This window comes from Mastacembelus armatus, chromosome 6, assembly GCF_900324485.2.
Source record: "Mastacembelus armatus chromosome 6, fMasArm1.2, whole genome shotgun sequence".
NCBI classification, from domain to species: domain Eukaryota; kingdom Metazoa; phylum Chordata; class Actinopteri; order Synbranchiformes; family Mastacembelidae; genus Mastacembelus; species Mastacembelus armatus.
The window spans coordinates 7,436,797-7,454,463 of record NC_046638.1 but is presented as its reverse complement, the minus strand read 5'-3'; the positions used below and the strand labels follow the sequence as shown (position 1 = coordinate 7,454,463).

At 41.0% G+C, this 17,667-nt stretch overlaps 1 protein-coding gene across 4 annotated transcripts; it reads right to left on the bottom strand.

The window, feature by feature from the left end:
- Positions 1-4,691: 4,691 nt before the first annotated feature.
- LOC113132832 (transmembrane and coiled-coil domain protein 3-like) lies at positions 4,692-16,004 on the bottom strand. 4 transcript variants are annotated; one of them, XM_026311197.1, is made up of 5 exons: positions 15,732-16,004; positions 9,123-9,193; positions 7,749-8,725; positions 6,997-7,132; positions 4,692-6,562 (listed from the first exon to the last, which is right to left on the bottom strand). In XM_026311197.1, exons 3-5 carry the CDS (start codon positions 8,681-8,683, stop codon positions 6,257-6,259), a joined length of 1,377 nt encoding a protein of 458 aa, XP_026166982.1. In that variant the 5' UTR covers positions 8,684-8,725; positions 9,123-9,193; positions 15,732-16,004; the 3' UTR covers positions 4,692-6,256. The 4 variants fall into 4 exon arrangements, with proteins under 4 accessions (XP_026166982.1, XP_026166983.1, XP_026166981.1 ...); XM_026311198.1 differs by lacking the exon at positions 9,123-9,193 and having other exon boundaries at positions 15,721-16,004; XM_026311196.1 differs by lacking the exon at positions 9,123-9,193 and having other exon boundaries at positions 15,732-16,003.
- Positions 16,005-17,667: the final 1,663 nt, after the last annotated feature.

Sequence of the window (17,667 nt, the reverse complement as noted above, 5' to 3'; positions counted from 1 at the left end):
ACAGACAACAAGTAATAAGGGATAAAGGGTACCAGATTGAAAAGCTTGATGCCTGCTTATCAGCACTTCCTTCTCTTGCATGTGTCTCTGTGCAGCTCTCCTCAGGCAACTGTAATCCCCAGACAAGTAGTGTGAGCATGGAGACATCTTTCAACTTGAAGTCATCCCACAGTTTCCTCACAACAGAGAATAACAGCACCCCACACAGGCACACAGGATTGGAGAGCTGTGGAGAGTTGGCTGACAAGGTGTTGATAATGAGCTGACAATGTCTGGCTTCAATCCACCCATGTCACTCTAGTGTGGCAGCAGACTGGGTGCAGAGCAGAACGGGCACAGAAGGAATGCAGATACCATCAAACTTTGTTCTAACACTAAAATGATTCAAAGTGTTTGAAACTGCTTTGCTGAGCCAGATGGGCAGGTTTAACTACCTCGGGACAGCTCACATAGACCCAACCACAAAACCATTTGCCTATTTACACTTGGCTTATTCTTAAATCTTTGCTGTTGGGAAATGTGCTCAACATTTTGTTTATGGTGAAACCGCACCCATGCTTTGTCTACACCTAAAAAACAAACAATAAAAAGGAAAATCAAACTGTAAAAGATGAACATGGTCTGGCTGCTTTTCTGTAAGAGTGTGTTAAAGATGAGCTGTTGGTTTTGTAACAGAGAGCAGAGCGTGACGTCTTATGAAGGGAATCCATCCCCTCCACTCATACTGCAGCCTTTGTTTTGTCCAGTTTCAACAAGTCATACACATAGTGCCCACAGCTACAGTATAGACCTAAGGAATGCACCACAAATGGACACATTCATACACAAACACACACAAAGGGCCAAGAATGTCTTAAAGTATTTGCAATGTGTAAATACACAAATGGGCTTTTTGAATGTTTAAAATGGATTTACACAAAAATGTGCATCATGAATGTGATTCTTTTTTACATCAATTCTTTTACTGTACTGCACATATTTATCACAGACACAACACACTACACATTATTCTTATGAATCCAATGACTGCATCTATGTGAAAGGGGACACACTGACAAACTCACATTAGCGACAAACTCACAAAACTTATCCTCCATCTCTGCAGGTCCACTTAATTCTATTTTTATAATTACTCATGGCTCATTATTGCATTTATCTGGCGGCCGGGGACATGTTTACAAATGTATGTTACTTTACGTCTGCTGGATGTGTAACAAATCCAGTAAATCAACTAAAAGTGTGATAATATGTCAATGTTGCACTTACAGCTTTTTTTCCACTTCCTCCACTGCCAACTGACAAAAAAAAAAAAAAGTCTGTTATTGCAGACTAATATCAGCATGATGGGAATGTGGTATATTTAGAGAAAAGTCACATTTCCATTCTAGTGCTTGGGCAGGTTGATCTTAAGAACTTTAAGAAATAAACAAGCAAGACAAAAAAAGGCATGCTGGATCACCACCACCCTGCCATGGCTCACTAGGGTGCTGGAAAAGAACAGAGCCATCATTAGTGCTATTAATAACACCTGTGCTCTTCCTGCATGGTATGTCTGAATGTCTGCTGTGAAAAAAAAAAGCCTTATATCAGCTGAAATGCTAAGAGCCTGCATCATGACAACCTGAGATTCGTCACTGAGTCAGATTTTTCTATGCACTTGATTATGCAGCCGGTTTGACTGTTGTCTTGGTTAAGAGCCTGTGGACAAATTTAAGTTAGGTAGAGTTATTTTTTTTAAAAAAACATGTCAATAGGTAAAAAATTGCGTTGTTTTGACCAGATTAAACAAATAAAATGTAAAATTTCAGAGGTGAGGTTCTGTTTGGATTTTGTTCATTTTGGACAAAGCCAGGCTAGATGTTTCTTCCTGCCTCCAGTGTTTATTCAAAGCTAAGCTAACCAGTTGCTGGCTGTAGCTTCATGTTTACGCCTACCACATAGAGATGGTATTAATCTTCTTGTAAACTCTTACCTAAAAAGTGTATTTGTATTTGTCTTTGCTACAAATTTCACCTCTCTTCTCAGTAGAAACTAGGAGGTGACATTGGCTTGTTGAATCAGTTCTAATGATTGTGATGGTTAACTGCTTGTCCAGTGGCACTGGTCAAATACCCCAAGCTCCACTACAAATGTTCAGTTGACTTAATTTGCTTGTGGATGCACCAAAGGGATCAACAAGCTGTATAATTACTCTCCGGTGACAGTGTATCATTGTCACTGTCAGCTGGGCATGTAATGGAACCTCAGAGCTATAAAAGACACTGATTCACCCCACAATCCACTCTACACCACTGGGCTGCCAGCCTTTGACTCCAAGCACTGTGGTGCTACAGGGTTGCTTAGCAACTAAAGGAAATTGGAGGTGCCTTTGAATTAGGGCATTTTATGAGATGGTTTATATGAAGACCTTGATGATAAATGGCTCCATAAATCTGGAACCTTCTACCAGGTATTTCTATGTATTTGTCAATGGAAGATCTAATTCTGGTCACAGACACTGGCGCTTCACAGAGCTGCAGATGTCGTGCCTGCTGAGGTATACGGTGCTGTGGCTCTCTGCAGAATGCAGGATACAGTTTAATGTAAAAGCAGAGGAAAAGAATCTGACCTATTTCCATGACACCATAAACAGGAAATGGGAAGGGCTGATTGCTTGCCAGAAGATTCTAAATCAGTGTCGCCAGAGGGGTCAAAACTTTCCCATAACATGACTCGTATTATGTGCTCAGAGCGACTGAAACACATAAACCCACGCTCACACATATATTTGTAAACAATGAAATGCACACATACAACTAAAATTCACAAAATAAAGAAATGCTTGAAGCTAATTCTGTTTACACACTTCCCACTCTCTCTTTGTCTTCCTGGGATTGAATAACTGTGTCCCTCTCACACCCCTTCAGTAGAAAAGAGCAGGAATGAAGCTGTGGCGGTCCTTTTGGTGGCCTCCTCTGTGCAGGTCCCATCTCCTACAGTCACCATGCCAACCCATGGAGGAAGCTTAGCCCAAAGAGACTTGATGAGGTCCTGAGATAATTAGCAGCTCATTATGGAGCCCAATGAATAGGCCACCGAGCTCCAGGAGCCACAGGAGGCTGCGCAATGGAAAACATACAGGGTCGGCACTCACATCAAAGGAAGGCACTCGTGCTTTAGACCACACAATACAGAGGAGAGAGAGATGGGGAAAGAAAGTATTGCTCTCTATTCACACCAACAAATATATCTCATAATCCCCAATTTATGCCTCTGTGTGTGTGTGTGTTTGGAGAGGGGGGTGGGGTGCATGTGTGTGCTAGTCAGGATCTCTGTGTCACACCAATGAGTGTTTTTTTCTCCCCCAGGGGCCTTAGTTGCTCCACAAATGCTTGAAACACATCCAGTCCACCCACACACACAAACACACACACACACACACACACACACACACACACACACACACACACATACGAATAAACATGCACATAAGTCTCAGTTCCACTCTTAAACTTAAGCTCTCATAAAATACAAGAACACTGTGTGAGTGCCAGAGATCCCGAGTTAAGCTATCTGTCTATCATTCTCATTCCAGTCCCTGTATCTCACTGTGTGCTGTGCCTCTGTTTGGCATGTAAGTAGACACTAGTCACGTATACTAAAACAGGCATGCTGCTGTGCCAGGTGACCCATATTACAGAAAGACTGAGTTTAACCTTGCATGAGATTCATTGTGTGTGTGTGTATATATGTATGTCCCTATTTCTACACTTACTTCTCCCTGACAGTGATATGCAGCAGTAGCACTGATGATGTTGTCTTGCTGAACATATCTGACATGTTGTATATTGTGTCATTTGAAGTTGATATTGTAGCTATTTGATGCGTCGTTGTTTATTATAGTGGCTGTTAGTGTTGGGACTATCCTCATTCATCAGATTGAATTTAACTGAACTGAATCCATTTCTCTCGGATCATCAGTACCCTGGGTATCAAAATTCACTCTGATTGGAAACACAGTGGTCATCATTCTTGATCATGGAGTACAGTATGACCCATAGTGGATATTATTGGAAGTATGTAGAAAATAGGGCTGTATCTCAGCCACACACTCTAGACATGCGTAAAAATATGTAGAAAGTCTGTAGTTCGAATATTAATTTAACAACATCAGAGGTTGCTACTCTTTTACATTGCTTGTAATGTTACTGCCACAGGAAAGTCTTGTCTGCTTCCTCTGGTGTTGTTGCCTTAATGTTTGTGTGAAGTGGTGTTATTGATTGGATATAAAAAAAACAAAACAAATATAAAACATGAAGAAATCTGGTTAGTACCACGAAGGCTGTGTGTTTGAATGCAGTCTTCCATTGTTTTCTGACTAAACTGACAACTCAACGGTGCAGCACCTGCACCCCCTAGTGGCAGTAAATGAGAGCAAATTTAGTACTGTGAAAACTACAAATGTTTAAGGTATTCATTTTAATTGACTGTAACTAAAACACTTTCCAAAGAATTTAATCTTCTGATTCAAATATCCCATCAAGTTCCCATCAAGTTCCATTGATGTAGACTATACTGCATCTCCTGTGAATGTAAATGAGTTACTTAAGGAAGTTTCACTGAGTTAAATAGTGATCTCAACTTCCTTTTTTACTGTGCTACATGGTTGAGCCCTCTCTGGGATATTTATAGAAAAACCAAGCTGACACAAATTGATTAAAAAGGTTTAATTTAACAGGAATTGTCAGGCAAAGGCACGTAATACATGAAAATATTTGAAAATAATTGATCACATAATGCACAAAGGGTGAAAAAAGAATGTAAACCAAATCTGTAGTTCGGCGGGTAAAACATCCTCAAATATGTCAAAACGGGAACAAAATATGATACACTGAGTAGACTGACAAAGAGATGACGTTGACACAAAAATGTTATTATGGCAGACGTTAAAAGGGGCCTACAGCTTTATGTGAGATCCTCACAGGCAACGCTTGTAGGACAAACATGAAACAACACACTAGTCAGTCCATAGGCTCATAGTTCATCACATAGAGCCTGTAATGTGCTCCTCTGTCATCATCAGAGGACGAAAGGCTGTTTGTTGCTTCTTATAAAAACAGGGAATTGCATTTTTCCTCAGAAGGCCTTGTATCACAGTATAACTCGTCGCCTCTCAATCACATTATTAGTAAAAACTGGGCAAAACCCATAAGACATTTCTTCTTCTGTTTCTGTGTTTTTTGGGTGTGTGCGCATGTGTGGCTGCACTGGAGAGCTGGCATGTGCTGATATTACCATGCTAGTAGCACAATAATGCAGTCAGATTGATTTTTGACCCTTGCGAGTTGAGACAGCTGGTCTTATCTGAGCCCAACAGTAGCTTTAGTGGTTATGGAGCTCTCATACCAAGATTAATGACACTTCTTCAGCTGCTCCCCTAGCACAGCAACACCCTGTCACTGCAAAACATTGACATAAAACGCTCACTCCTAAAAAATAATTTTAAAAAACAATGCTCTGAAAAATAAAATATATTGCACTTTAAACATCAGGAACAGTACACACAGCAAATTTAAGAGATGACTGACCACACAGGCAAGACAATAAGGAATAAGAAAACTAGACATAAAAAACAGGATGTCTGTTGCCTCTGGGCTATAGTCTGTAGATTCTTCATTAAAATCAATAATGTGCAGTAGTTCAATTTTTAAGAAAAGATCCTCATTTATCTTTTTGCCAAGAGTTACATTAGAAAATGTGTGCATATGTATGATCTAGAGCCAGCAGCCTGTTAGCTTTGTTTAATACAAAAGCTGGAAATGGGGAAATAGCTAATCTGGCTCCGTCTGTAACAAATTCCACCTACCAGCATCTAACCTCTGACAACAATACCTGGTGGTTTTATACAGCTGTCGGCTGTAGCTCATTATTGATCAGAAATTGTGCGAAGAACGTTGTCACTTTAAAATTAAAATGTGCGTCTCTTCACCCTTCTTAATCCTTGAATTGACCTTTAATGTCATGTGATGACTTCATAATTGGGAAGGTAAAAAATGTACTGTTATATAAATATTATTTTAAGGGTTAAGTGTATTTGTTAGCTACACACATTCAAGTTCTAAATCCAAATTTTATTTGAATCTAACTTAAAAAAGGACTCCTGTGAATGCAGAGCGATCGTGTCACCTGATGATTGTAAAACCAATCCTTATAGGGGAGTCCTATCCTGACAACTGACAGCTTCTGTGTTAATGTTGTTTTCAGTATATTCTCTTCACTATGTGGCAGGCACCAGCAACCTGTCTATTGCATACTGTAAACGGTCCCAGTTCTTCCAGAATATGGTCAAAAAACAAATCCCTAGGAAGGTAGCTACCACATGGTATCGGCTCCTCATCAGTGGAGCAGCAAACTTGGCAGCAGTCGAGACACACACCAGGATTACGGTAATGATGGCCAGCATAATGTTGATACTCTTCCCCAGCAAGACTCGGGCGTCACGGCTCTCGAGCTGGACCGTCTGCTGCTGCTGCTGCTGCAGCTCCAGCTTGGACACTCGTGTCTGATATGACTCAAGGGCTTCCTGAGACAGATGGAGAGAGACCTGGTGAGGCAAAATGTTTCCCAACTGGCCAATGGGCATTTTCCTGACCTTTTAATTCTCAATTACCCAAATTTCCTCCAAAAGTTTAGATGAGCGGATGGAGAAGAAAGTGTGTAGTTATTACTCTCAAATAATAAAACAGGCATTCTTGAAGAACATTAGTTGATGAGGGGAACCATTACACACAGGCAATTCATACATTTACTGTCTATGGCAACCGATTCATCACTTGGACTCATGACAATAGCTTTATTAGCAGATCAGATGAGCTTCAGCAATGTGCTGAAATTTTACTGCTGATCTGCCAGCATGTCAGATTTTTATGATCCCATCTAAATTACTCACAGTTAAACCGTATGGCCTGTAATTTACCAAGTCAAGTACCAGTACATAAAAAAATCACTATTATGTACCTGTATATCTCTGGCCCTTTCATGAGCCTGGTAGGCCACCCTCTCTTCGATGCTGGCCAGTTCTTGCTTCAAATTAGTCATCTCATGTTGGTGAAGTTCCGTCAGGTCGTTCAGTTGGTCTTCCAGACGCTCATACCTGGCAACATTAATTACAAATTATGATTTTTAGGAAGATTTAAATATATTATACATAAAGCACCTTTGGAGATGTTAATGTGATGAATTATATCCAGAATATGGAAAAGCTATGGTTAAGTCAATATCCATCCATCCATCCATCTTCTATACCCGCTTTTTCCTGGTTCAGGGTCACGGGGATCTGCTGGAGCCTATCCCAGCTCTCTCTCGGGTGGAAGGCAGGGGTACACCCTGGACAGGTCACCAGTCTGTCGCAGGGCCACATATAGACACACAAAGACAGACAACCTCACACACTCACACTCACTCCTACGGGCAATTTTAGAGTCACCAATCAACCTAACATGCATGTTTTTTGGACTGTGGGAGGAAACCGGAGTACCCGGAGTAAACCCACGCAAGCACAGGGAGAACATGCAAACTCCACACAGAAAGGCCGGGATGCGAACCCACGACCTTCTTGCTGTGAGGCAACAGTGCTAACCACTCAGCCACCATGCTGCCCCGGTTAAGTCAATATATCAAACATAATTATGTTTCATAGCGGTTAGTGGATAACGGACATGGTGTTATAATATGTAAAGATAATGAAATATTAAATACTGTAAACATACTTGTATCTTTCCTCCTGCAGTGTTTGGTTGATTAGACCATACTCTCTCTTGAACTGAGCCTTTAGCTCCTCTATATCCTCCTCCAGCTGGCTCTGGGCCTCTTTGATCTCCCTCACCTCCTCCAGGTTTAGGGCCAGTCTGCTCTGGGTATCACCCCCTGTGGGCTGCCCCGGGCCATGGCCCTGACCTTGCCCCACTGTCACTCCTCCACCCAGTGGGTTACCATTACTGTCTGAGATGGAAACACTCTCTGAGGAACATTCATCATCACTGGGATACTTGGGCTTTCCCACCATAGAGGTGCTGCTGCTGAGCCCCTTTGCTGTAGTGTCAGTGGGCAAGGGAGAGGAAGTGTCAAGATTGGTCTTGAGGTGGGCAATGTTGTCAGCGCTGCCAAACTTGTTCCTGATTAGGTTGGCAAACTCTCTGGGCTTGCTGAAGAAGAAGGGAGGGGAGAGGGAAACACCTGGTCCGATGGTCTTAATCTTGTCCATGGTCGGGTGTCGGCCACTGCCGGTCATATCTCTCAGCAGCTCTCTGGGTGACTCCCTTGGTATGGTGCTGTGTTTGATGGAGGATGTTTGACGAGACGGGCTGTGATGGATTTCGCTGTCTTTCATCTTTCGATGATACTGCTCCAGCTTCTTTTGCATCTGAGCAATATTTTGAGCTGATTTCTGGTTCTTCTTCTCAAACACCTGCTTGATGCGCCCCACTTGCTGCTTGTCTGCACTGTTCATCAGCTTCAGATATTCAGCTACATTCTCATCTCGTGCTGTTTGCTCAATTTTCAGCTGTTCTGTGACTTTGAGTATCTTCTGCTGTAGGTTGTCCAGGCAAGAACGACTACGCTGGACCTCGAAACCAAGAGCAGGACCAGGACTTCCATTGCTCAGGTCCAGATCCAAATTGTTCTCTGAAGAACCCCGCCGCATGGACACAGGAATGTTCAAAAAACTGCCCTCGGTATTCCGGTCCTACAGGAGGAGGAACAAGATATTGTATCACAAATGGAGCATTTACAGGCATGATCTTTTCTTACAGAAATTTGTATGCCTTATTTTCTATTATTGGCCTTCATTATAAATTATGCAGGTTATCATAACATAGTCCTAAGATATCGTATATTATTTGCAAATAAATGACTGTATGTGTGTTGTTTTTTTTTTACATATTTACCTTCATCTTAACAGAAACACTATTATGCTTATCTGAACTACATATCTGAAGGTACAATAAAAATGAACATCATGAAGCTGTCCAGTGCAGAAAGTGTGTGTTTGGACAACACTGGAATATATAAGTTATAAACAGGTCTACTGTTTGGTGTATGAATGGTTCAAATAACTGGGTTAAGTTGTTTTTTTTAAAAACCTGTTCTGCTGGTGCTGCTATGCCCTACGGACTCAGTTGTCGATTATAACGGTGTTAGTGCTCCTTTGTCTCTAGACAGCAAGACAGGAAGTGAGTAAAAGGTTAAGAACTTAAGCACAATTTAGCATAATTTCATTTTTTTTCCATTAATCATCTAGTCCACTTGTTACTGATTTTCTACATACACCCTATGTCTATGTATGCCACCCATATTGCCACTGTGAGACCATCTGCAGGTGTACGTAATGCTCTTATTTGGAACATCTGCTACATTTTAGCAGCCAGATTTTAATCCTGTTTACAGTATAGCACATAGGCAACACAGATGACAAAATTCAGATAAGAGCTATTAATGTGTCTGAATGAGGTGGAGTGTGCATATGTAAAATAGGTCAATGATAATATCACAGTAAACCATAAGACTCTGGTATTTCTTTTTCTATTTGAAACATTAACATTTTTTTTAATATATGCTCACATTACCTTTTGACTGATGTGTCAATAGTTCACTGAGTTCTCAGCTGTAGATATGAGGAAGTGAACACTACAAATAGGGCACCTAAGAAAGTTTAACTATTACAGGAAACTTTAAAATGTTCAATAGAGTAAAACGGGGAACTCAGAAAGGTGAGAATTGAATCATTCTGAGCAGCATTTTTAGAGAAGTATCACCTCATGTGGAATGGCACTGCAATTTATTAGCGTTCTAAAAATCCACAGAATGTTGCAAGTTGATCACAGTACAAAACAACATAATGATGAGAGGTGTAAGCTTAATACAACAAGCCCTATATTCTGTACAAAGCTGTACTAATCCTTAACAAATGTAACACTGCTAGTTTCAAGTAAATAAACAGATTAGAGTTAACTCAAGCAGACCTAATCAATCCTGCTTAGAATTTCCACATCACCACAAAATGGTTACACGTTGCAAACTAAGTACCATTACAATTGACTACGCACCAAACACTGATGCTCCTCTACACAACTGTTAGGTGAAACTCAAGAGAGCAGGTTTACCAATAATAGGGTTACAATTTTTGGCTACACATACACTTCTGCACACACACTGCAAAATAGGGTAGATACTCTGACTAAAACACTTTTGGCCACAACTGCCGTTTTTAATCATATAGATTTGATGTGCAATTTCCTGATTACTATCAGTTTGACACTATAAATTCACACTCAAACAACTGGTCAAATGTGTTCTTGAGTCCAATACACTGACCAGGAAGAATTTGAATTTGGATCATCTCTAACATCTCCATGTGGTTTTGCTATAATGTGCAACAGAAACTGCTTTATACTTATTTTCATATGTGTTTACCATAGTAAACATCACACCTGCGAAATATTACCATGACACATTGTCATACTATCACTTAACTGTGTAGTAGATGGGATGGCAGTTATTTACTACTTAAAAAGCATGTGGCTATGATTATAGTATACATACACAATATTATACTTATTTATGTTTAGTGTCTAATCAGAGAATGTCATGCTTATTTCTACAAGCATGCCTAGTGTAGCTGTTCTCATCCCACTCTCTCACCCTCTGGCGTCTGTCCTTCGTGAACACAGGACTCTTTCTCTGCAGAGAAAAATGCACACTTTGTCATGTTCTACCTCTGTTCTGTGCAGGACTCTGGTGAGCAAGCTCCTGCATATGCATTTACTGGCCTGACGTACAGCCTTAGGAGCCAATCATAATCCTTCTCCTTCCACAGACCATGTAATCTCTTGTCAACACATAAACTACCCTTTGTCAAACCTGTTTGTCACACAAAAGAAGAGGAGCACAAATATCTTTTTCTTCAAGAGGGAGTCTTAAGTCTAGTCTAGTCCTTTTATTTTAATAGCAAACTGCCCATTAATGTAAAATAGATTAAATAGTGACTGGGTGATCGCTGTCGAGGCCTGAAGCCAAACCAGACTTTGTAACAGCTGAAATATGTTTAGAAAGATTCATACATTTTTTCATATAGAAATAGATGCACCTAGAAAAACTAATATTACTTTTATTAAACAACTGCAATGCGAAGTGTGTACATTTTGTGTTATAAAAAAAAAGGTGGCTTTTGGCAATATGAGACCTGGGAGCAGCTCAAATAACAACACAATCCAGATGCTTTACACACACTAGAACCGAAAGCAAGCATGACATTTGACAATTTCCTGATAAGAGATTCTGCGAAAATTGGACCATTTCAATTTAATAAGTCTGTTTTCACCGCCGCTACTGCTACTCAAGATTTCACCCACGCTGACTAAGTGCTGGAGCAATCTGAGGATCTCTCCGGATGAGTGGCTCTGCTAAATGAATTAGCCTCGTGCTGATGAAAATGTCCTCCTAAATCTGCTGAGGAGCTGCCCTACTTTTCACTCCGTTTCTCCCAAACACTTATCCAGGCGTTCTCCAGGGGTTGCTGAGGTAGGAGAGTGAAACAGGGCGAGCGTTGATGGTCTCGGGGGGGGTGGGGATTAAAGCCAGTAACAAGGGGAAAGGCTGCTACAACAAAACATGTTTGTGGTAAAATCTGGCAATGAAGTGGACTGTCCTTACTAGAAACATCACAGATTGGGACTAAATTAGAATTTGATGGAGGCACCGTCAAGAGCCAGGTGACCTGTCTGGGTGTTACTGAGCAACACAATAAGCTCCTACCTGTGCTCAGTGGCTAAAAGGTTGGGCTGTGTGTGGCCCCTCTATGTGACTGCATCTTCAAAATCTCACTATCAATGTGAGAAAGCCTATTTTAGAGTCCTCTCACTTCAAACTACTCAAATGCTGATATTTAAAAATGAACAAACAAGGCATACACCCACTGCTGTTTGACTCACTCATTGATACTATGTGTCACCAGAGCAGAAGAAAGAGACAGAAAGTGGGAGACAAAACAGAGACATGATAAAAGCTAAGAGGATGGGAACAGAACAAAGACAGGATGCTCCCAAACACAGCTCAGCAGCACTCATCATCCCAATCATCATTATCTCTATCAACAGGATCTAAAGGAGTCCCCTGTGCCCCCAGGGTGCCTCTCCCACACCTCAACCCTGCATGAGCCCCCTGTCCCCCACGCTGCCCTACATAGCATACAGCGTCTGTCCAATACCATGACCCACTTAATATACGCTGACCTCACTAGACAGCATAACATAAAGATCCAACTGCATTAGCCTCAATCGCCCCGCAAGATGGGAGAGCTGTGTGTAGCTCTGCTTGAGAAAGCTGCCAAAATCGTTGATACATTTTTTTGGGGGGAGTGCGGGGGGCAGTCAAAAACTGCAGATGCTGCTTATCTTAAACTACTGTGTTCTTGCTCTTGAATCAGTGATCCAGTTAGTGATTCCATTTTTCATGCAAAACCAGAAACTCACTTTACCACTGCAGCCCCAGAAGAAACAGGCAAAAGCAGCAATTCAGCATTCAAGCCCTCACCAGGACAACAAATGATTTAAAACTGGATAAATAAGCCATGGGTGCATACTAAATACTGAGCTGCATATTAGTGAAATTAATTTTCTTTCAGATTAGCAGAACATACAGAAACTGAGTCTCTTGTTAGACTCGCTGTGCCCCTGCAGGGAAATATCATTGAAACTACAGACTTTTTCTTACGCAAACAAGAAGGCATTGTCCCTTTTGCCAGGAAGTAATGCTTGTAAGTACTCACCATCGCAACTGTAATCTAGTGAAACCATCAGTTGACATTGTAGGGTCAAGTCACGCAGGTACAGTCACATGCAAATACAAGTGCAGGTGCGGTGGTCTGAAGAAACCATATCACAATGATTGGGCTGTTGTGTGTGGTAGATAGGGTGACAGTTATTTAGCATCCTCTCTGTTAATGTATCCAAAACACACACACACACACACACAGGGCAACAGAGCTGGCACACTCAATGAGATGGAACAAAACCGTCCCTTCAGCAGAGAACAGAACCACAGAGGGGAAGAAGCCGTAATGCTTATTGGTATTCCCTCCAGCTGATCCTCATGGATACAGACACTGTCCCACTCAGGACTCACAGAGGGAAACGGGAAGAAAACCAGAGACAAAGAGACTGAGAGCAACAGGGAGTGAACCTTTGATTGAAGTCAGAACGCTGACCCAACATCACCTCCTCCTCCTCTCATCTGCACCCCACAGCTGCCCAAGTGGCCACACTTTGATTGCTTTCTTAAGAGGCCAAACAGAACGCCTCATCATAATAAAAGAGGGGGAATAAGACTAGAAACAGAGTTTGAAGTCTTAGATTCCCCTAAAGACTAAACCACAGGAGATCAGTGGAATTAATTGTTTAAAATGTATTCACCATTATCCCATGGACAAACTGGTCCAGGAGTAAATCAATAGCCCATTAAGGCTCCCAGTGTCTGCCTGCCCCTGTGGACTGGGAGAATATTGAATGAGATTCAATTAAGATACATATGCAGCTACTTTCTATTGATTCAAAGTGAGTGAGTGAATAGAGCCAATAATAGAGTAAGTGAAGATTTAAGGAGCTCATTTTTGATGAATGAAACCTAAAAATGAGCCACAACATAGCATATTAAAATGATTATGCATCTAGGTGATGGTTAATATGTTTGCCTTTTGTCTGGTGATAGAAACGTGAGAGAACCACTATAGATTATGCATAATGTAAGGGCCATTTAGGGACAAAGATGTCACAGAGAAATGGCACGCAAGTTTCTACAGAGCCACCATCTAAAGGGAGACAGTTTCTGGAAACCAGCCACTCAAACTGAGGTGTTGCATCATCTTTGGCCTCTAACCCACTATATCTGCTGCACAATGGCTTTTTGAGAAACAAAACTGGAATGCCATTTGCGGTCAACAAAAGGAAGCATAATGACGGCAGTAATAGTCCAGCAGTAATAAACCAGCCAAACAGTCCAATTAGATGTTGGATTGTGTTGGTGCACTCATCAATTTACCAGAGTTAGTGTAAACAGTTTAATATAAAGTATTTGCAATTTGTCACAGCGGCAGCAGGGAAGTTTTAACCGACCGATGAAGATCTGCCGGTGGTCCCTTCAGGATGCAAGGTCCTATTGATGGGTAGATCAAAACATTGTGCTCCACCTTAGAAAAATAAAAGAGACTGTGTGGCAGGCATCTAAGCTCATAGATATACGAGAAAGAGAAACAACCTTCTGCTTGGTACTGGACCGACTTTCTGTTTGCGCAATTATCACACATGACTCTTCCATCCTCAGTGGCTTGACATGAATAGGCAGGGTTATATCATGTGTTACAGCCGTTAAAGGACTTTTGTTAACCTCGCACATTAACATTAGAAAAAAGTGTGATAGTTTCCGTCAGACCTGTTAGTTAGGTTAAAGTGTTTTTATTATCCAAATCAAGTGTCTGATCGTGGACAAAGTCAGCATGTTGTCTAGATGGAGCAAACGCTTTCAGGCTGATTTAGGCTGAATACAATTACATGACTAAGTCAATGCTGTATTTCAGTGTAAGGACATTTCTCTATGTGATAATAATGCCCTCTGAGCTGTGCTGGCAAATAATCATACATAACAGGAAATTACCACAAAACGACTAAAATCTGTTGTCAGAGAAATGTAGACGCTCACAAGCAACTGCCACTAAAATAACATATACATACATAAGTGTAACAGTTGGGAGCTCACCACTACATGTCAGATACAGCAAGGTGGGGTTGGGTTTAATTTTTATTCCTGAAAAGTAGGTCAAATACTGACTCACTGAGTTGCCACAAATACAGCTGTATTATGGAATGCGATACAGCTCAGCAATAAACACTGCACTTAAGACTTTTAGTATCTGTTTATAACCTTATTTAAGCTGTTGTTGTACTGACTCACTGTCATTGTTCAGTTCGAGGTCCTAGTTTATTGTGCTGTAGTGTAATAAGGAAGATGAAATATTTTGGATGTGTATGGCTGCAATCAGAAATCAAACTATAAATAAATCAGCTGATCCATGAAAATCACCAGTTTCAATTCCAAACTCTTGAGAACTTATTGCAGGATGACTGCAGCCTGCTGGACTACGATACACAGAGGTTTTGTTTTTTTTTTTCTTGGTCACAGTATTAAAGAATCTGCTGCTTCCTGTATGAGAATATGTTGTTTTGTTTATATTGTTGCTGAATTTTTTATTTTTTTTTAATATCAATCTTTTTGAATGTTAGTTGAACTGGAAACTGGGCGTTTAGGTGTACACTGTGCTCTGTCAGTACTGACTTTAGACAATTAATTGACTAATATATAAATAATATAGATACATATATAATAACCGATAATTAAAACAGTCATTAGTCTCAGCCCTAATTTCGATATAACAGGTTGTCCCTGTTGGGTAAATACTGAGAGTTTACAGTGACAGATACTTCGTGTCATCCTTACGCCACCACACCTCCACAAAGCCATGCCCCCTTTTTTCTACGATCGTTTACCCCAATGTGCCATCGGGTTCCTGAAGCTCTTTGTTCGGGGACAGACGCATCTCTCAGGCGGCGCAGACGACGTGAGGCTCAATACTCAACAGTGTATCGCTGGTACAGTACGAGACCTACAGTTTCTGTTGCAAAACACACTCACATGATACTCACCATCCGGCTGCTGAGGTATTTCTCTACTTCAGACAAACTTCGCACAGACACGTTGGCGCTGGGCATAATAATCCCGTGTTTGTTGCCAGTTTGAGAGCTGGTACTTCTTCAGTTCAGGACCAGGACTACTTTACAACTTAAACCTCTTCTCGTATCCATGTTCGGCTCCCAGTTTCTCTCTCTCTCTCTCTCTCTTTCTGTTCTGTCTCTCTCTTTCCTTCACACACACATACAGACACGCTCACACGAGCAAACACACACACACACACACACACACACACACACACACTGCCTGGCCTCTTCGACACACAAAAGCTGTGTAAACCCCAAACTCCGCCTATTTCTCTCTGCAGGGCGGCCTGAGCGAGGAGGGGTTAACTCTTTCAACACAGGCATGACTAACTGACCAGCTTTTCATGTGTGTTTGTGTTGTTATGTTTTCATGCCCACCCACTGTTTAAATTGTCTGGATCAAGCAAATTATATAGTGTGTTATGATAAATAACTTTCAAATTAAAAGAGAAGGTATGCCAGAGATCAATACTAGTCTTTCTCAGCAAGGCAAGATCAACCATCATTTCACTCCCCATTTAGCTGCTTATGAATGATTGAAGTGCTAAATCAACAAGTAAAAATAGTAGTCTACTTTACTATAATTATTCTCTGTTACAAGTAATGAAAGTTTTAATAGTAATAAAAAAAATTAAAAAACATTGAAGAAGTATTGGAATATATGGCCAGATATGCTTTTACTGCAGTGGTGTAGTAGGAAATGGTGATATCTTACACTTAATGTAAGAGATTCTTGCTATTTTTCAAACCGGTTCTGTCACCATGTTTTGCAAAGCCTGCACATGTTCCCCTCAAGCAGTAAAACCCCAAGAGGCCCTGGGAACAGTACAACTGGCCCTTTCACTCACATTCATTCAGCTCTGAAAGCACTAATCTACCTAGCCGTGAACACAAAAGCCCATGTTGCATCACAAATCTCTTAACCTTTACAATTAGTGTTTGTTTTTGCAAACTGGACAGTTTGTAAAGAGATGGAGTATCCTCTGTTGTCTGTACTGACCAAGCAGTGAGTGCACCACTGACATACATTAAAGTCTGTGCTTTGAAGAGGCCAAGTCAAGTGATGTGGAGATAGATGGGGCTGGGGGAACCACGCAGAGAAGATACTGGATACTCTGGGCGGTGGATTTCCAGTGGACAATGTTCAGCTGGTCATCAAGTTTCAGTCCCTTTAATTGACTAGACACCATCTCTGGGTAACTACAGCAAAAGAAAGCTGGCTTCTGTTTACCCATATCTACAGAGCCCTAATGAAAAATTGATTGGCTAATAACACACACTGAAAGTCTAATCCCCTGTACCTAACACCAGTACTGCAGCATCTTCCACCTTTCCATCACTTGACACGAAACAGAACAATGAGTGACGGGGGCTGGATGAGATTTTGCATTATTTATAGAGAGGGAATATGTAAACAATCTGATGTTTTATAGGAGCAGTAGCAAGTTCTAAGAAGCATAATTACTGAGTTTTCTTGGTACATTTAGTGAGTAAAGCCTGGCATCTCACCAAGTCTGTAACAGATATCTGTACAATAGTGCTGCCCCAGGTTATGTTCTGCTAAGTTATACTGGTAACCTGATTAACCTGTTGCCCGGAAGAGATCCAGAGTGGGACAACAAACTCCTTCACAGTCAATGTACATCTAGTACGCTTAATAAGGTAGCAATTCTCTAATATTCATCACAGTTTAAAGTCAATCAGGTTCTCTGGCACCAGGTTAGTTGAATCTGGTCAACAAACACTAGACAACAACTATTACATGTACTTTAAAATAGCAAAGGTAAAAAGTAAATACACTTGGTGTAATTGATGTCTGTGTTTGAATACTATAACTCATTCATGCTGGTTTGTAGTTGTCATT

Excerpts from the sequence above, each read along its gene's own strand:
- LOC113132832 (XM_026311196.1), bottom strand. The coding sequence starts at position 15,797 with ATGCCCAGCGCCAACGTGTCTGTGCGAAGTTTGTCTGAAGTAGAGAAA. Across the intron at positions 8,726-15,731 it reads AATACCTCAGCAGCCGGATG|GACCGGAATACCGAGGGCAG; the intron begins GTGAGTATCATG and ends CTCCTCCTGTAG. Across the intron at positions 6,563-6,996 it reads AAAGGGCCAGAGATATACAG|GAAGCCCTTGAGTCATATCA; the intron begins GTACATAATAGT and ends CATCTGTCTCAG.